A 21,313-nucleotide genomic window follows, 5' to 3' on the forward strand; every position below is an offset into this window, starting at 1 on the left:
ACTATAACTATATAAAAAAAATGTAATATAAATATTTTTAAATGTTTATTTACATACTTTAATTGTTTCCAAACGGTGTTTGTAACACGGCAGTAAAACGACAGATCAAACAAAACAGAAGCCATCGTCATGGACCCACTAGCTGCGGAAGCTAAAGTTAAAGTACCACTGTTAGTCACAAACACACACCAGGTGTGGTGAAATCAACCTCTGCATTTGACCCATCCCCTTGTTCCATCCCCTGGGAGGTGAGGGGAGCAGTGAGCAGCAGCGGTGGCCGCACTTGGGAATCATACTGGTGATTTAACCCACAATTCCAAAACTAGCTCTCCAATCAGCTAAACAGACTCAAAAACTCCACTGAAACAATACAAAAAAGAATGGCATTGTAAGTTAATAATGCAAACAGAGATATTAGTAAATGCTAACAACGCTAACAACATCACATCACGATAGAACGTACAAGGAAGCATTAAAACACTCCTACAGACATCACACATGGGATAGTTTAGTAAGTAAGAATAGTTTTAGTTATATTGTAAAACTTATAAACGTTGATTGAAGAGAGTAGAAAGGTTATGGACGGCTAGTAGTCAAAATGGCATCTGGACTTCCGGTTGAAACTCAGTCTAAACAGAAGGACAAAGCAGCACCTGCAGTGAACCAACTCGTCCACAAGATGGCGTCATAGCACAAACAGTAACCCATTTAGTGTCGTTGCCTGTTTTGGATTGAAATTATTTGCATTATGGCAGTCAGCGAAGAAAAATCCATAAATCAGCCGCACCGTTTATAAGCCACAGGGTTCAAAGCGGAGGAAAAAGGTTCAGAACCCAGTGAATAGTGTACTCATATACGAGTACTGACGGAAAACATTAATTTGAGACACGAGTCAGCGGTGCACACTAGCTATTTTGAGCGCGTACTTATATATTGTCCACAGGAAGGCATTTATACACTCAGAACAATTAAGTGCACTCATTGAGACACAGGCCAAGTACTCTTAGGGTACTTACTGTCCACTTCTTTAGGTACACTAATAACAATACATCTACTGTTGGGAAGATGTGATGGATTCTGTAAAATTGAGAATGCTAAAGATGGTGTCACATACATGTAGTTAATTTTCTAAATACAATTAACATGTTAATTACATGTTAATTGTGTCTGACCCTTTGAATACTAAGTCATCTTTCCCTCCGCCGCCTCCAGCCGTCCCTCGTCTTATCGAGTTGTGTCGTTCCCCCACTGAGAGGAATAACAGCGACTCTGTCTTGGTCGCCTGCCTGGTAAGTACAACTCTGTGTGTGTGTGTGTGTGTGTGTGTGTGTGTGTGTGTGTGTGTGTGTGTGTATTTGTGGTCAGCAGTATAAAACTACCTTTGTGTTTTATTTCGTGAGATTCTTTACCATTTGTGTTTTGCAGAAAACCAACTTTTTAACAAGTACATAAGTAACAATGATGAAAAAAAAATACCAATGGATTAGGGACAAGTGGTAGAAAATGGATGGATAGATGGAATTATATAGCGCTTTTTTCAAGTAAGTAAATACGGTGTTTTTTGAATTGCTGATTTATCAAACATTATCAATGCCAACACAAACCTTTTAAAATTTTCTGATATCATAGTTTTTTTAATACATAAATTACAGTCTTTATTTTCATAAGTTCTCATGTGTTTTATTTTATTTATCTTTAATGTTTGTGCGATGTGAACCTCATTTATTGTTACTTAACATAAAATACACTTCTTGTTTTCATATTTAAAAATGTATTTTGATGTATATATTCTTAGTGTATTTCTTAAAAACTTCCCAAAAATTATATGTTGCGCAATATATTAAAAAAAGAAAAATGTATTGTATTTTTGTGCGATGTGAAACTTATTCAGTTTTTTGTTCTTTAAAATAAAACAAAGTCCTTAATTCCATATTTTAAAATGTAATTTGTACTATTTATGTTAAGTGTATTGTTTAAAACATCAAATGTGTAAAGTGAACTTCTTTCTACTAATCGTTATTAATCAAAAAATTTGGTCCTTTTAATAATTTATAACTTGTTTTATTCTATAATACATACATTTTTAATACATAAATTACATTTTTTATTTCCGTATGGTCTCATCTATTTTATTGTATTTATCAAAAAAATTTTGTGCAACGTGAACCTCATTTATTGTGACTTGACATAAAATATAGTTCTTATTTTCATATTAAAAAATGTATTTTGATCTATTTATTTTTGGTGTATTTCTTAAAAACTTCCAAAAATAGTATTTTAGCTTTCAATTAATCATTTTAAACATAAAATATAGTCTTTATTTTCATATGTTGTAATGTATTTTTTTGTATTTCTTTTTAATATATTAAAAAATATAATTAATTGTATTTTTGTGCAATGTGAAACTTATTCAGTTTTTTTTGTTCTTTAAAATAAAACAAAGTCCTTAATTTCATATTTTAAAATGTATTTTGGACTGTTTATTTTAAGTGTATTGTTTAAAACATCAAATGTTTAAAGTGAACTTCTGTCTACTAATCGTTATTAAACAAAAAATAAATTTTATTTTTAATATTTTATGTCTTGTTTTATTCTATAATACATACATTTTTCTATTATACTCACATTTTTAATACATAAATTACAGTCTTTGTTTTTGTATGTTCTCATCTATTTTATTGTATTTATCTAACATTTTTGTGCAACGTGAATCTCATTTATTGTAACTTAACATAAAATATAGTTCTTATTTTCATATAAAAAAAATGTATTCCGATCTATTTATATTTAGTGTATTTCTTAAAAACTTCCAAAAATTGTTGTTTGGCATAAGGGGCATCTCTTTCAATTAATCGTTTTTTAAACATAAAATATAGTCTTTATTCTCATATGTTTTAATGTATTTTTTTCCATTTATTTTTGATACATTAAAAAATTGAATTAATTGTATTTTTGTGCAATGTGAAACTTATCCAGTTTATTGTTATTTAAAATAAAACAAAGTCCTTAATTTTATTTCTTAAAATGTATTTTGTTTGAATTTATTTTAAGTGTATTGTTTAAAAATGTGTAAAGTGAACCTCTTTCTACAAATCATTATTCAACATAAAATACAGTCTTTTTCATATTTTATAACTTGTTTTATTGTATTTATTTTGTATGTATTTAAAAATGTTTAGTTTAGTGTGATGTGAACTTCATTCAATTTATTTTTATTCAACACAAAATACACTCCTTTTTTTAATATTTTAAAATAAATTTTATTCTTTTTTTTTGGTGTGTGTTTTTTTATGTAAAAATATTTTGTGCAAAGTGAATCGCAATTAATTGATCGTTATTAAACATAAAACACAGTCTTTATTTTCATATTTTAAAACCTATTTATTTTGGATGTATTTTTTTAACATTAAACACTGTTTTTGACTAAAAAGATGAAACAGGTAAAGATCAATTTAATAAAGAGCTTTTTTACAGTGGAGTAAACTGGTTTTTCACAGTCGAAGCTGCAAGGGGGCGTCTGGGGCCACCCAACATGTTGCATGATCACATAAAAATAATCATTAAAAAAAACTATAAACAATACAGTTTGGGATATGCAGCACAATATTATATTCATACTACAACATGTTTATTTTAGTATGTATTTAATTGGGCAAATGTACAAAAATGAACAATATTTTACTTGTAAATAATCCATTTTGCTAATATCATATGGAATTTCTTTCACATCCATCTTGTAATTCAATAATGCTACTGAGGAGGTGATGTTTGAATAAAAACTGGATGGTATACATTCATTAGGGCTGCAATGATAAATATATTAATTCAATTAGAGATGTTGGTTTGATAAATCTAATGAAAACTGGTCAAATTTTTTTTTTTTCTTCCATGTCATAAAAAAGGGACGTTTTTGTCATGAAAAAGGGAGGTTTTTGTGGTATTTGCACTAATTGTAAGTGTATATTGTGTTTTTTATGTTGATTTGATAAAAATAAAAACAATTTTTTTTTTTTTTTTAATACAAAGTTCTTCTGCGGCCCGGTACCAATCGGTGCTTGGGGACCACTGCAACAAACCATTACACAGCAATACCATAACAATGCAATCCAATTCCCAAACCAAACCTGACCCAGCAACACTCAGAACTGCAATAAACAGAGCAATTGAGAGGAGACACAAACACGACACAGAACAAACCAAAAGTAGTGAAACAAAAATGAATATTATCAACAACAGTATCAATATTAGTTATAATTTCAGCAGAGCAGTGACAAAAAATCCCTCATTGACATTATCATTAGACATTTATAAAAATAAAAAAATAGAACAATAGTGTCACAGTGGCTTACACTTGCATCTCATAAGCTTGACAACACACTGTGTCCAATGTTTTCACAAAGATAAAATAAGTCATATTTTTGGTTCATTTAATAGTTAAAACAAATTTACATTATTGCAATCAGTTGATAAAACATTGTCCTTTACAATTCTAAAACCTTTTTTAAATAAAAAAAATCTACTACTCTGCTAGCATGTCAGCAAACTGGCGTAGATCCTGCTGAAATCCTATGTATTGAATGAATACAGAATCGTTTGGAATTGGAAAAATATCGTTTTTGAATCGAGAATCGAATCGAATTGAAGAAATCGATATATTATCGAATCGCGAACCCAAGAATCGATATTAAATCGAATCGTGGGACACCCAAAGATTCACAGCCCTAATATATATGTATGTAAATATATATATATATGTATGTTTATATGTATACAAGTATATATGTATATATATACATATAATAGCTGCAATATATATATATATATATACATATTTATATACACACAAATATATATAAATGATAAATGGGTTGTACTTGTATAGCGCTTTTCTACCTTCAAGGTACTCAAAGCGCTTTGACACTACTTCCACATTTACCCATTCACACAAACATTCACACACTGATGGAGGGAGCTGCCATGCAAGGCGCCACCCATCAGTAGCAATGGTGAAGTATCTTGCTCAGGACTCAACGGACGTGACGAGGTTGGTTCTAGGTGGGATTTGAACCAGTGACCCTCGGGTTGCGCACGGCCACTCTCCCACTGCGCCACGCCGTCCCTAAATATATTTATATACACTGTATATATATATATATATATATATATATATATATATATATATTGGGGGAATGCCTTAATATATATATATATATATATATATATATATATATATATATATATATACAAGTATATATCTACTGTGTGTGTGTATATATATATATATATATATATATATATATCCATCCATCCATTTTCTACCGCTTATTCCCTTTCGGGGTCGCGGGGGGCGCTGGCGCCTATCTCAGCTACAATCGGGCGGAAGGCGGGGTACACCCTGGACAAGTCGCCACCTCATCGCAGGGCCAACACCATATATATATATATATATATATATATATATATATATATATATATTAGGACTAGATAGCTATCATTTTAGTAATCAAGTAATTAATTCATTATATATACATGTTAATATGTATATGTGTATATGTATAAGTGTGTATATACAGTATACATACATACAGTTTATATACAACCACACAACATATGCAATATTTTTTCCACATAAAACATTTTAAAGTGATAATTTTTATGTAATAATTCATTATAACATCGATTTTTTTTTTGTCCTTTTTTTTTTGAGTAATGGAAAAAAAAAGAAAATAAAGACAAAATGGGGGGGGGGGGGGGGGAACAACAACTCCCTGCATGGCAGCTTTGTGTCATCATTGCCACTTTTTCCTCATCAGATTTCACCTCATTCCACTTGTTTTAAATGTTTTTTTAAATTTTTGCAATACTATCAATATTGCAGAATGTGTGGCGGGGTGGTAAACAATTAGCTGCGGGCCACAAATGGCCCCCGGACCGCAATTTGGACACCCCTGAAATACCTGTTTTATTAGTACAGTATAAGTCTGTTTAAATATGATGAATATAATCATTTTCACACCATTCTGCTTGTTGAGCGTTAAGTTAATCTGTTTTTTTTCCTACTTCTTTTTTTTTTGTCCTGTCCAGCTTCTCAGGCAAATCATATGGTTGATGTAGATGCCCATATCGGCTGTTCAGATTTACTTTACAAAAGAGAAGTGTAGGATACTTCCCTTGGTGCCTTATTTTAATTTGACTTTATTAAATGTATTTATATTATCATTTGGTGCAGCCGGGCCGGAGCAGGAGGGGATAGAAAGAGAAAAAAAGGAAGACAAAGGGGAAAATTGATGGGACAGGAGGGGGATCAGACAGAGAGACAAAAACAACAACAGCAAACACAACAAAAACAACAACCACAATAGAACAAAAGCAGCACATACGATATGTACAAATATGATCGTAAGAGTGATAGCAAAGAAGCAGTTAGTGAAATAAATAATAATATAGTAATGACAATGAGCATTTTTAACTGCAACTGGAGCAATACAAATACCAATAGAAAAAGATCTATTGATTATGAACAATACCAATAGTTTACCTCTATTATCAACAATACAGTTGTTCAAATGCAACAATACGTATACAAAATGATAACTAGAAAAAAAAAAGGAATACCGAAAGATGGAGGGGAAGAGAGAGAGGCTACCTATATTAATCTTGTAGATTGTTATAGTAACAATAGGTTAAGCCAGCGTTTCTCAAAGTGTGGGGCGCGCCCCACTGGTGGGGAATAGAGACATGACAGGTGGGGCGTGAGGAACGGGAGGAAATTTTACTTTAAATTTATTTTTATTTTTATTGTATTCTTAGATTTTTTTTTTTACAACCCCATTTTTTATACAAACTTTGTGATTCTGTCTACGAAATCCGCTATATAAATTAATGTAAATTACTTATTTTTCCTGTAGGCTTTAAATTTCTAGGTAGGAGCGAAAGTTTGACAGACGCAAAAGTAACTAATGGGGGCGGAGCTAAGCGGAACATACTTTCGCACGGATGGGTAGCAGGCTATTGTGTGGACCACAATTACACAAAATGGATAAATTGGCTTTATATAGAGTTGCATACAGAATTGTACAATGCAAAAAAGCACACACAATTGCTGAGCAGCTGATTCTCCCCGCTGCAATAGACACACGGTGTCAGTCATGCTAGACGAGACAAGCGCAGCAAAATTAAAAGCTTTCCCACTGTCAAACGACACAGTTGCGAGACGTATATGCGACATTGCAAGTGATCTTGAGGAACAACTCGTAGACAAATTAAAAGAAAGTCGTTTTGCTTTATAAGTGGACGAAGCTACTGACAGCAATAAAGACTGCCTGTTTACCGCATACGTCCGCTTTGTAAATGGCGAGTCACTGTGCCAGGATTTGCTGTTTTGCAAATACATAAAAAATAGTGACACTGCTGATGAGCTGTTCAAGATAATGGACAGTTTCCTCAAAAAACACGACCTTGAATGGGAAAACTGTGTGGGCTTTTGCTCTGATGGCGCACAGAGCATGGCAGGGTCAAGAAACGGGCTGCAGGCTCTAATAAAGAGGGTTGCGCCAAATGCGCATTGGACACACTGCGTCATTCACCGGGAAGCACTCGCGTCAAGGCAGCTCAGCCTCGAACTCAATGAGGTTTTAACAGATGTTGTGAGCGCGGTAAATTTGATCAAAACACGAAAAAGTGGCACTTTTAATTTATTTATCATTGAACCTGATGCAAGTTATTTGATTTATTATTGAACTTGATGCAAGTTATAACACTTTTTCTGATTTATTATTGAACTTGATGCAAGTTATAACATTTTTATTTTATTTATTATTGAACTTGATGCACGTTATTTTGTTTATTATTGAACTTGATGCAAGTTATACCACAGCTGCACAGTTATTTTATTTATTATTGAACTTAATGTTCTTTTATGTTATTGAGTTTGAATGTTTTCAACTTGATGTTACTTAATGTTCAATAAATTTGAAATTGTTAAGCTTGGCATTAAGGTTCAGTTGGGCGATGGGGTCCGGTGGGGCTTGAAAACTCCACCTTGTCCAAAGTGGGGGATGACAAAAAAAGTTTGAGAACCACTGGGTTAAGCTTTGTCAGTATGCCATGTGTTACCCAGTTTACCCTAGTGCAGGGGTGTCAAACTCAAATACAGAGTGGGCCAAAATTCTAAATTGAACTAAGCCGCGGGCCAAAGTTGAACAACTTAACCTTTTAATAGGGACCCAAACAAGTTTTGCATTAGATATTGAACAAGCAAAGCTTATATAACTTTATAGTGACATGCAAAATCCAGTTTTGTTGGTAGCGGGGGTGTATATTGTAGCGTCCCGGAAGAGTTAATGCTGCAAGTGGTTCTGGGTATTTGTTCTGTTGTGTTTATGTTGTGTTACGGTGCGGATGTTCCCCCGAAATGTGTTTGTTAATCTTGTTTGGTGTGGGTTCACAGTGTGGTGTAACAATGTTAAAGTTGTTTATACGGCCACCCTCAGTGTGACCTGTATGGCTGTTGACCAAGTATGCATTGCATTCACTTGTGTGTGTGTAGAAGCCGCGGATATTACGTGACTGGGCCGGCACGCTGTTCGAATGGAGGAAAAGCGGACGTGACGACAGGTTGTAGAGGATGCTAAAAGCAGTATCTTTAAGGCATGCCCCCAATATTGTTGTCCGGGTGGAAATTCGGGAGAATGGTTGCCCCGGGAGATTTTCAAGGGCGGGGGACACTGAAATTCGGGATTCTCCTGTAAAAATCAGGAGGGTTGGCAAGTATGAGAATTAGCGTTGAATGCGGACAAATGAAATTACATGGCGGGCCAAATTTGAGTTTGACACCCATGCCCTAGGGCAACAACGTTGATATATGTTTGATGAAACGTGATTATGTGCTTGAGTGTATGTATGTATATGTACTTGTGTATGAACAGTATGTGTATATGAATGTACATGGCATTCCATTCTGATATTATTGGGTTAAAAAAACGGCAATATTAATATGTTTATAGGAAGGAAAAAACGGTGACGAATACCAAAGTGACCCATTTTTATAAACGCTGCTTTTGACACAACTCCAGGAACACGTTGGTTATTAACGTGTTGGTCAGTCAAAAGCAATACATGTGATATTGTGCGTGTGTGTGTGTGCGTGTGTGCGTGTGTGTGTGTGTGTGTGTGTGTGTGTGTGTGTGTGTGTAGGCGGCCTTGAGGAGGCTGGCAGCAGGGTGCCCAGACAGCATCGAGGTGTCTGACCATCAGCAGCTGATCAAACCGCGGCTGGTGGATTCCTTCCTGCTGTGTTCCAACATGGAGGAGAGCTTCGTGTGAAGCGACGGACACTAAAGTGCCACATCGTGACGACTAATGAGCAGCCAACGCCGCTTTGACTGGACCGCTGCAACACGTGTACATTATGGACTGCATCATCTTTGTACAGTATGTGTGTGGCGCAGCGCCGGACGATACGGCCGAAAACTGTATCACGATATCAATAATTATTGATACTTTCTATGACCTATGGAAAATAAGGAGCAGGAGAAAATATATTAAATGTAAACATTTTTATTCCAATTTGATCATAATCCCCTCAGCTAACAAGGCAGAAAGGAAACGTCAACACGAGCATGGGAAACAATTTAAACAAAATAGTCAACACTTAACAATAACTTCTTAAAATAAGGTGCAAAAATTGTCAAGCTAGGACATGGATTGTGTGTGCTCCTTCGACGCAGCGGGATTACAGGACGAGCCAGGCGTGAATTAAGGTGCATGTTTGTTTTTATTAATATTCGAAATACAAAAAAAAAAGGCAAACCAAGGACGCCCTCTGTGGCGGATAAAAATCTATACTTAAAACAAAAACAGCACAATGGCAATACTATCTACAAACAAACAAAAGATACTATCAAAGACATAAATACAAACAAAAACTTACTTGGCGTGGATGAATCGAAAAGCATGGCATGAGGTATGTAAGGCAATGAAAGTTAATGTTCCCAGACTGATGGACAGAAAGAAATTGACTTAAATAGGGGCTGTGAATAATTAGGAACAGGTGCGGGACTGAGGGCATGGGAGTGACTAGGAGGGCAAGGTGAAAAGCAATGAGTTGTCATGGTAACAAAAACAAACCAGGAAGTGAAAAAACAGAACAAGACTCCAGAACACAAAACAAAACATGATCAAACATGAAATCAGATTTACAAACGTGACAAAAATAAGGAATATGTAAGAAATTTTTAATAAAGTGTAAGGAAATAGTGAGAAAACGTAAGCATGGAGAACTATTTTCTGCAGGTTTAGTTACAGCTGTGCTCTAAAGGGTAAGCACAGCTCCAGGCAATCATCTGTTTGTTGTTATTCTGATCGGAACCGTTCGAGTATCAAAACGTTCGGCTTAATCGGGAATCGTGAGCTGCCCCTTTGAAAAATGTTTTAGAGATACTGCGGATTACCCAGAATTCCTGGTTGTCCACCATCCACCCACTCCATTCACCTTGGACTATCAAACTACCATTTTCCCAGTCCCAAAAATTTCCAGGAATTCCCAGAATTCCCGGTTTTGCAAAGACCTATTTTCACCTGAAAGGTTTTCACAGTCCACATGTTTTCAACCGTTTTTGACCATTCCACCTTCAAAACATTCCTCTTAGTTGGGACAACAAATGCCCCTTTTTTTCCCCGATTTTCCCCAAATTCCAGGAATTCCCGAAATACCCATTCTCAATTCCAACTGTTACTACATCAACACTTTTCAACCCATTCCGAAAATTCCAACAGCAACCCATTCATACCATCCAGGACAATTGTACTAGTATTAATATTTTCAAAAATTCCGGATTTTCCCCAAATTCCGGGAATTCCCGAAATACCCATCCTCAATTCCAACTGTTACTACGTCAACACTTTTCAACCCATTCCAAAAATTCCAACAGCAACCCATTCATATCATCCAGGACACTTGTGCTAGAATCAGTTTTTTTTTTATTCCCAGTTTTCCCGAAAGTCCAGGAATTCCCGAAATTTCAAACTGTTACTACGTCAACACTTTTCAAAAAAATCCCAAAATTCCGACAGCAACCCATTTATATCATCCAGGAAAATTGTGCTCGTATCAATGTTTTGTTTTTTTTTAATTCCCAGTTTTACCGAAAGTCCAGGAATTCCCGAAATTTCAAACTCTTACAAAGGCAACACTTTTCAAAAAAATCCACAAATTCCAACAGTAACCCATTCATATCATCCAGGACAATTGTGCTAGTATCAATTTTTTGTTTTTAATTCCCAGTTTCCCCGAAATTCCAGGAATTCCCAAAATTTGAAACTGTTACTACGTCAACACTTTTCAAACAATTCCAAAAATTCCAACAGTAACCCATTCATATCACCCAGGACAATTGTGCTAGTATCAATATTTTCAAAAATTCCCAATATTCCCGGAATTCCCAAAATACACATTATCAATTCCAACTGTTACTACGTCAACACTTTTTAACCCATTCCAAAAATTATATCAGCAACACATTCATATCGTCCAGGACAATTGTGCTAGTATCAATTAATTTTTTTAATTCCCAGTTTTCCCGAAATTCCAGGAATATCCGAAATTTCAAACTGTTACTACGTCAACACTTTTCAACCAATTCCAAAACTTCCAACAGTAACCCATTCATATCATCCAGGACAATTGTGCCAGTATCAATATTTAAAAAGATTCCCAGTTTTACCGAAAATCCAGGAATTCCGTCAACACTTTTCAACCGATTCCAAAAATTCCAACAGCAACCCATTCATACCATTGAGGAAAATTCTGCTATTCTCAATATTTTTAAAAATTCCCGGTTTTCACAAAATTCCAGGAATTCCCGAAATACCCATTCTCAATTCAAACTGTTACTCCGTCAACACCTTTCAACCGATTCCAAAAGTTCCAACAGCAACACATTCATATCATCCAGGACAATTGTCCTAGTATTAATGTTTTTTTTTTTAATTCCCGGTTTTCCCAAAATTCCAGGAATTCCCGAAATATCCATTCTCATTTCAAACTGTTACTACGTCAACACTTTTTAACCGATTCCAAAAATTCCAACAACAACCCATTCATATCATTCAGGACAATTCTGCGAGTATCAATATATTTTTTTTAAATCCCGCATTTCCCGAAATTCCCAAATGTCCAGGAAATTCCCATTCATAGTTCTACAATTCTTCCGCCCTTTTTTACCCACTTCCGACCTTCCAACCATCCCTTCACACTACTCTTCCGATATATTGAACGCAATACATGTTTTCCCTTTACCAAAATTCCAGATTTTCCTGGGATTTCCTGGAATCAATGGGACATTTCTCATATTTCTCTTCTCACTCTATGCAAAGAATCAACCGCTACACAACAAGGTGGTGCAACCAAACTTGATAGTTGATACTGCTACCTGATTGTCTGTTATCGTCTCACTCCAACTGACCAGTGATCACTTCCTGCGTTGCTCGGTTACCAGAGAGCAGCTGCCTTTTGTTCATACAACCGATCTTGATTCGCAACTTCCGGTTTTTCTTCCGACGTAGAAGAAATTAAATTCATCCAACTTTTTATCCAACACATCTTTTTATTAGTATCGATTACGTCTCTTTAGCGATATATATTGATATCGTTTTATCGCTCAGCCCTAATTTAGAGTATAATCAATACATATTTGATCCCTGCCGATTTTATAAGTTGACCATTTTACAGAACTATAAACATTACGCCATTTTTATGATTTTACCTTACGTATTTAAAGGGTCAGATACACATTATTTTACACTTTCGGTCCGAACACAACCTTCAAGGCACAAGAACTCTATTGATTTTAAGGATGTCCTCTTGTGTCATATTTATTTTATTTGTCGCATTCAGTACAACTGCTCTCAGTAAAATAGGATTGTAAGTTTTCCTGCAGCTCAACATGTATTGTTACTTTTACTCATGGAAATATCTCATGTTTGATTTTAGCCAAGAAATAAAGACGGCGAAATGTCTGGACTGTTTGTTGAATTAAATTCCCAATAAAGAAATAACGCCAGCCTCTTTGTCACGGTTCAAACACGGATGACATCTATTAAACTGACAAGAAGCAAGGAATTAAACAGGGACAGGATTCAATTTAGCTCAGTGAAGAGAGCGCGTACACCTGGACTCTTGTACGGGTCGGTATAGCTCGGTTGGTAGAGCGGCCGTGCCAGCGACTTGAGGGTTGCAGGTTCGATCCCTGATTCCGCCATCCTAGTCAATGCCGTTGTGTCCTTGGGAAAGACACTTTACCCACCTGCTCGCAGTGTCACCCACACTGGTTTAATTGCAACTTAGATATTGGGTTTCACTATGTAAAGCGAGGAAAATCAATCAATCAATCAATCAATGTTTACTTATATAGCCCTAAATCACTAGTGTCTCAAAGGGCTGCACAAACCACCACGACATCCTCGGTAGGCCCACATAAGGGCAAGGAAAACTCACACCCAGTGGGACGTCGGTGACAATAATGACTATGAGAACCTTAGAGAGGAGGAAAGCAATGGATGTCGAGCGGGTCTAACATGATACTGTGAAAGTTCAATCCACAATGGATCCAACACAGTCGCAAGAGTTCAGTCCAAAGCGGGTCCAACTCAGCAGAGAGAGTCCCGTTCACAGCGGAGCCACCAGGAAACCATCCCAAGCGGAGGCGGATCAGCAGCGCAGAGATGTCCCCAGCCGATACACAGGCAAGCAGTACATGGCCACCGGATCGGACCGGACCCCCTCCACAAGGGAGAGTGGGACATAGAAGAAAAAGAAAAGAAACAGCAGATCAACTGGTCTAAAAAGGGAGTCTATTTAAAGGCTACGGTATACAAATGAGTTTTAAGGTGAGACTTAAATGCTTCTACTGAGGTGGCATCTCGAACTGTTACCGGGAGGGCATGCCAGAGTACTGGAGCCTGAACGGAAAACGCTCTATAGCCCGCAGACTTTTTTTGGGCTTTGGGAATCACTAACAAGCCGGAGTCCTTTGAACGCAGATTTCTTGCCGGGACATATGGTACAATACAATCGGCAAGATAGGATGGAGCTAGACCGTGTAGTATTTTATACGTAAGTAGTAAAACCTTAAAGTCACATCTTAAGTGCACAGGAAGCCAGTGCAGGTGAGCCAGTACAGGCGTAATGTGATCAAACTTTCTTGTTCTTGTCAAAAGTCTAGCAGCCGCATTTTGTACCAACTGTAATCTTTTAATGCTAGACATGGGGAGACCCGAAAATAATACGTTACAGTAGTCGAGGCGAGACGTAACAAACGCATGGATAATGATCTCAGCGTCTTTAGTGGACAGAATGGAGCGAATTTTAGCGATATTACGGAGATGAAAGAAGGCCGTTTTAGTAACGCTTTTAATGTGTGCCTCAAAGGAGAGAGTTGGGTCGAAGATAATACCCAGATTCTTTACCGTGTCGCCTTGTTTAATTGTTTGGTTGTCAAATGTTAGAGTTGTATTATTAAATAGAGTTCGGTGTCTAGCAGGACCGATAATCAGCATTTCCGTTTTTTTGGCGTTGAGTTGCAAAAAGTTAGCGGACATCCATTGTTTAATTTCATTAAGACACGCCTCCAGCTGACTACAATCCGGCGTGTTGGTCAGCTTTAGGGGCATGTAGAGTTGGGTGTCATCAGCATAACAGTGAAAGCTAACACCGTATTTGCGTATGATGTCACCTAGCGGCAGCATGTAGATGCTGAAGAGTGCAGGGCCAAGGACCGAACCCTGGGGAACTCCACACGTTACCTTAACGTAGTCCGAGGTCACATTGTTATGGGAGACACACTGCATCCTATCAGTAAGATAAGAGTTAAACCAAGACAGGGCTAAGTCTGACATACCGATTCGTGTTTTGATACGTTCTAATAAAATATTATGATCGACGGTATCGAAAGCAGCGCTAAGATCGAGGAGCAGCAACATAGATGACGCATCAGAATCCATCGTTAGCAATAGATCATTAGTCATTTTTGCGAGGGCTGTCTCCGTCGAGTGATTTGCCCTGAAACCGGATTGAAAGGTTTCACATAGATTGTTAGACGCTAAGTGTTCATTTAACTGCTCCGCAACAATTTTTTCGAGGATTTTTGAAATGAAGGGAAGGTGAGACACCGGTCGGTAGTTTACCATGAGGTCAGGATCGAGGTTAGGTCTTTTAAGGAGAGGATGAATAACCGCTTTTTTGAATGCTAGGGGAACAGTGCCCGAGGAAAGTGATAAGTTTATAATATTTAGCACTGATGGACCTAATAATACAAAGAGCTCCTTGATCAGTTTCCCAGGAAGAGGGTCAAGTAAACATGTTGTTTGTTTTATTCCATTTACACGTTGTAACAATTCCTCTAATGTTATTTCCTCAAAACGAGAGAAACTATTTTGGAGGGCAGTATCCGCCGTATATACAATCGTGTCAGTGTTAATAGAACCCCGTTGTAGCTGGGACGCATTGTCTTTAATCTCCTTTCTAATGACTTCAATTTTCTTACTAAAGAATTGCATAAAGTCATCAGCTGAGTGGGTGGAGCTACTGGAAGGAGTCCCTTGTTGGGTTAGCGATGCTACCGTACTAAACAAAAATTTAGGATCGTTTTTATTACGGTGGATGAGATTTGAGTAATAATTAGCTTTAGCTAAGGTAAGCATGCGTTTATAAGTTATTAAACCATCACTAAATGCTTGATGGTGCACCTCAAGTTTAGTCGTGCGCCATTTGCGTTCCAGCTTTCTGCATAATAATTTCTGAGCTCTAGTTTCTTCTGTAAACCACGGGGTGCGCTTTTTTGGAGCCTTTTTTAACTTTAGCGGTGCTATGTTATCAATGGTTTCGCGCAGGGCGTCGTTAAAATTGTTAGTGAGGTTATCAATAGAGCCCACATACTTTGGGAATGGTGCCATTACCGAGGGCAGTAGGTCAGCAAGAGTTGTCGTTGTGGCCGTATTAATGTTGCGGCTGCTATAGCAGTTATTATTATTATTAGTTTGACGAACATGCGTCTGAACCTCGAATTTTATAAGGTAATGATCGGACAATACTTTAGTATACGGGAGTATCGTAACTTTGGAAGCGGTGATCCCCTTGACAAGCACTAGGTCTATCGTATTACCGTTGCGATGCGTGGGTTCATTTATTATTTGTGTGAGACCACAGCTATCAATTATACTCTGGAGCGCTACGCACGGTGGGTCCGATGGGGTATTCATGTGGATATTAAAGTCCCCCATTATGATTATATTATCGGCGTGTGTCACTAGATCAGCAACGAACTCTGAGAATTCATTGATAAAGTCCGAACAGGGCCCTGGGGGGCGGTAGATAACAGCCAGGTGTAGAGGCAGCGGTGTGACAGACCTCATAGTAAGCACCTCAAACGATTTATATTTATTATTTATGTTAGGACTAAGGTTAAAGTTTTCGTTGTATATTAGTGCGACCCCCCCACCCCTTTTAAGCGGACGGGCAATATGCGCATGTGTAAAGTTAGGAGGACATGCCTCATTTAGCGCAAAAAAGTCGTTTGGTTTAAGCCAGGTTTCGCTGAGACCGATGACGTTAAGATTGTTGTCTCTGATAATATCATTAACTAACAACGTTTTGGGAGACAATGATCTTATGTTTAAAAAACCTACATTATAGGTAGTGGGCTGTTTTAGGGAATTTTTGATCAAATTATCCGTAGTAGCAATATTAATAATGTTGTGTTTATTATGCCCAGTGCATTCAGTATAATTACGACCATATCTAGGAATTGATACGACGGGAATGTTCCGATTGTTTGATTGTTGCTTTGATAAACTGCACGCATCATGGTTAGCCACCTCAGTAACGGGGATGTTCCGATTGTTTGTTTGTTGCTTTGATAAACTGCACGCATCATAGTTAGCCTCCTCAGTAACGGGGATTTTCCGATTGTTTGTTTGTTGCTTTGATAAACTGCACGCATCATAGTTAGCCACCTCAGTAAAACACATGTCCAACTCTGAAACACTCAAAGCAGAAAAAACTTGTTCTAATTTAACAGACTCCTTACCCAGACCAGTAGTCTCGCATTTTCCATCTAAATCCGTCTTCAGGGTGGAGGGAAGTGGTGTTCTGTGGGGATTAGCCTTCTGCTTTGTTTTTAGCCCCGCTCGACATCCGCGTTTCCGATCACACCGCTGGCGTCTGCTCCGTAGACGGCCCCCGCTGCTACTAGACTCCCCTGCTTCACAGGCCGCTGGATGTAGCCGCCGATGTATCCCCATGCTAGTTAGCATGTTTAGCACGCCCGCGTCTATCAGTCCAAAACGGCCCAATATGTCCATATCCAGAAGTGTCTGGCGGTCGTACGTGATCACGGAGTGACCACGATGCGAGCCAGCCATGAAGTATGCAGAACTGTCCGGCATTTCCGCCAAATGTTCCATCTTTAGCAAGAGCACCGCAGTGTCGCAGCCCGTCCGGGCGCCGCCATCTTGCTATATAAATATAATTCACTACAATGTCGTCCCACGCTCTGACGAAAGGATTGCACGCCTCCTTTTATTCGGACTTTTACCGATTACATGGCAACAGCTGTTTTTAAGGGTAGAGGGGGTCGTAAACAGCCGTTGACCTCGGTCACAAAATAGTTCAAAGAAAAGATGCCTGGCGCTTGCATCAGGTCCTGCTTCCTCTCCGCTTTGTCGATCTCGGGTCAAGACAAGATTTTCCTGTGGACTACAATAGATCAAAGAAAGCGACACCTTCATGTCGCTTCCCATCGTTCACAGTGGAGTTTTACAGGCATTTTGCTTGGTAAGATCAAAGACAGCTTTTGTCTCCTCGCCGGGACCTCATGTGAACAGAAAGTTTTGTGGTAACTTTCATACATACTTGCTAACCTTGAGACCTCCGAATTCGGGAGGTGGGGGGTGTTGAGGTGGGCGGGGCCTGGGGCAGGGTTAAGGGGGAGGAGTATATTTATTGCTAGAATTCACTGAAATTCAAGTATTTCATATATATATATATATATAATAAATATGTGCTTTGTGGACTTGGAGAAGGCATTCGACCATGTCCCTCGGGAAGTCCTGTGGGGAGTGCTCAGAGAGTATGGGGTATCGGACTGTCTTATTGTGGCGGTCCGCTCCCTGTACGATCAGTGCCAGAGCTTGGTCCGCATTGCCGGCAGTAAGTCGAACACATTTCCAGTGAGAGTCGGACTCCGCCAAGGCTGTCCTTTGTCACCGATTCTGTTCATAACTTTTATGGACAGAATTTCTAGGCGCAGTCAAGGCATTGAGGGGTTCCAGTTTGGTGACCGCAGGATTATGTCTCTGTTTTTTGCAGATGATGTGGTCCTGATGGCTTCATCTGACCGGGATCTTCAGCTCTTACTGGATCGGTTTGCAGCCGAGTGTGAAGCGACCGGAATGAGAATCAGCACCTCCAAGTCCGAGTCCATGGTTCTCGCCCGGAAAAGGGTGGAATGCCATCTCCGGGTTGGGGAGGAGACCCTGCCCCAAGTGGAGGAGTTCAAGTACCTAGGAGTCTTGTTCACGAGTGAGGGAAGAGTGGATCGTTAGATCGACAGGCGGATCAGTGCGGCGTCTTCAGTAATGCTGACGTTGTACCGATCCGTTGTGGTGAAGAAGGAACTGAGCCGGAAGGCAAAGCTCTCAATTTACCGGTCGATCTACGTTCCCATCCTCACCTATGGTCATGAGCTTTGGGTCATGACCGAAAGGATAAGATCACGGGTACAAGCGGCCGAAATGAGTTTCCTCCGCCGGGTGGCGGGGCTCTCCCTTAGAGATAGGGTGAGAAGCTCTGCCATCCGGGAGGAACTCAAAGTAAAGCCGCTGCTCCTCCACATTGAGAGGAGCCAGATGAGTTGGTTCGGGCATCTGGTCAGGATGCCACCCGAACGCCTCCCTAGGGAGGTGTTTAGGGCACGTCCAACCGGTAGGAGGCCACGGGGAAGACCCAGGACACGTTGGGAAGACTATGTCTCCCGGCTGGCCTGGGAACGCCTCGGGATCCCCCGGGAAGAGCTAGACGAAGTGGCTGGGGAAAGGGAAGTCTGGGTTTCCCTGCTTAGGTTGTTGCCCCCGCGACCCGACCTCGGATAAGCGGAAGAAGATGGATGGATGGATAAAATAAATACTTGATTTTCAGTGAATTCTATCTATATATATATATACATTTATTTTATTATTGTCCATCTTCATTATATTCTCTGTCACTCTCTTTCTAACCATGCTGAACACCCTCTGATGACTTGCAAGCTTATTTCTTCTTCTTACTCGTCGTCGCCATTACTGTCTCGTCTTCGTTCTTCTGCTTCGTCGCTCTTAAGTTTTTCGGACATTACTACTTGCCGTAGTTTTGAAGCAACGCAAGATGGGAATCCGGATGTTGTGTGTCAGTGTATTAACGTGCCGGCTGGAATAGCATTTTAAAAACATTATCTGATTATTATCTTAATTCCTGTCGGGTGTATTTTGAAGTGAAATCTTTGCAGTGACGTCTGCGGCTAAGGTAGTGGAGCATACAGTAAGCACTCAAAATTATTAATGAGATATTGTTGTTGGAGACGTTACATTTGACATTGCCCTATACACTGTAAATACTCAAAAAGTCAGGAGAATTTACAGTAAAAATTAAAGTGGTGCCTTTTTTCCATGTACGGGAATGCACTATAAAAACAATAGATTTTACAGTGAAAAACTGCCAGAAATTTTGCAAAAAAAAATAGAGGTATTATTTTTTTTTTTAATTACAGTAATTCGACGTAAAATCCACAGTAAATTCTGGCGACTGAGCTTTACAAATTTGTGTACACATAAATACTAGTACTGTCATTTCGATAAATCGCGGTTAAAATGTTGTTGATTTGTAATCTATATCACAGTTTTTCAACCTTTTCGGAGCCGGAGGCAGATTTTTTTCATTGAAAAAAATCCAGAGGCACACCTCCAGCAGGAAACATAAAAAAATGAAACTCAGCAGTCGATATTGACGGTAAAAAGTTGTTCTCACAATTCTTGGATATGAATTCAAACCATATGATCATCAGTTCATTCATGCCGCGCGTGGAAGTGACATCTTCATTTCATTCGTAACATTCCAGGTCAGCTGCCCACGCCCATTCACGTTTTTTTTTTCGAGCAATGGCCACCAGGGGGCGTCCGGGTGTCATTGCGTTCAAGTCAAAATGTGCGACCGAGGCGAAAGTGACCATTCAGTTTTCCTGCTGTTGCTCTGATGAAAACAAGAACTGGTTCCTCTCCTTGGAGAGACAATTCAGTCTTTTCTTGTCGCTTTGTCAGCTGCTTCTTTTGCACCCCGGGCAATAGTGTGTGTGTGTGTGTGTGTGTGTGTGTGTGTGTGTGTGTGTGTGTGTGTGTGTGCGTGTGTGTGTGTGTGTGTGTGTGTGTGTGTGTGTGTGTGTGTGTGTGTGTGTGTGTGTGTGTGTGTGTGTGTGTGTGTGTGTGTGTGTGTGTGTGTGTGTGTGTGTATGCGTGTGTGTGAGCACGCGCGCTCAGAAGCCTTTGTGATGAAACATGCTCTTGCGTGTCTTTGTGAAAGTCAGATCGGAACACGACTAAACAGGTTCTTTTCAGGCTTGTGCGTCTTTGACCATGAGTTTCCACATTACTGGAAAAAAATAAAAAAAATAAAAACCTTTTTCATACTTTCTAAAATGTGCAACCTTCAGTTTCCTAACACTGCAATTACACACACACCGCTTCGCCATTGTCTAGCGCTTTGATCCAAAGTCGGAGGAAGAAGTGGAACCATTGAAACAAAGGAGAATACGACTTTAATCACAACAGTTAACGTTCTTTCCAGGTTTTTGTTGATTCATCCGACTTTTACTCAACACGGCGCTTTCTTAAGCAGATCCATCCATCCATCTTCTTCTGCTCATCCGAGTTCGGGTTGCGGGGGCAGCAGCCTAAGCAGGGATGTCCAAACTTCCCTTTCCCCAGCCACCTCATCCAGCTCCTCTGGGGGGATCCCGAGGTGTTCCCAGGCCAGCCGGGAGTTTTCCCAATGTGTCCTGGGTCTTCCCTGTGTCCTCCTACCGGTCGGACGTGCCCTAAACACCCCCCCTAGGGAGGCGTTCGAGTGGCTTCCTAACCAGATGCCCGACCCACCTCATATGGCTCCTCTCGATGTGGAGGAGCAGCGGCTTTACTTTGAGTTCCTCCCGGATGGCAGAGTGTCTCACCCTATTTCTAAGGGAGAGCCCCGCCACCCGGCGGGGGAAACTCATTTCGGCCGCTTGTACCC

General features: G+C 39.1%; 1 protein-coding gene across 3 annotated transcripts in view; it reads left to right on the forward strand.

Annotated features, from left to right (window-relative positions):
• The window catches only part of LOC133549257 (protein inscuteable homolog), a 140,475-nt gene extending 127,458 nt beyond the window's left edge, over positions 1–13,017 (forward strand). For all 3 annotated transcript variants that reach the window (XM_061894485.1, XM_061894484.1, XM_061894483.1), the window contains 2 exons: positions 1,213–1,289; positions 9,196–13,017. In XM_061894485.1, the coding sequence (XP_061750469.1) occupies positions 1,213–1,289; positions 9,196–9,324 (206 nt within the window). In that variant the 3' untranslated portion in view covers positions 9,325–13,017. The remainder of the gene's footprint in view (positions 1–1,212; positions 1,290–9,195) is intronic.
• Positions 13,018–21,313: the final 8,296 nt, after the last annotated feature.

The sequence above is a fragment of the Nerophis ophidion genome, linkage group LG03 (genome assembly GCF_033978795.1).
Source record: "Nerophis ophidion isolate RoL-2023_Sa linkage group LG03, RoL_Noph_v1.0, whole genome shotgun sequence".
In the NCBI taxonomy this organism is placed as follows: Eukaryota; Metazoa; Chordata; class Actinopteri; order Syngnathiformes; family Syngnathidae; genus Nerophis; species Nerophis ophidion.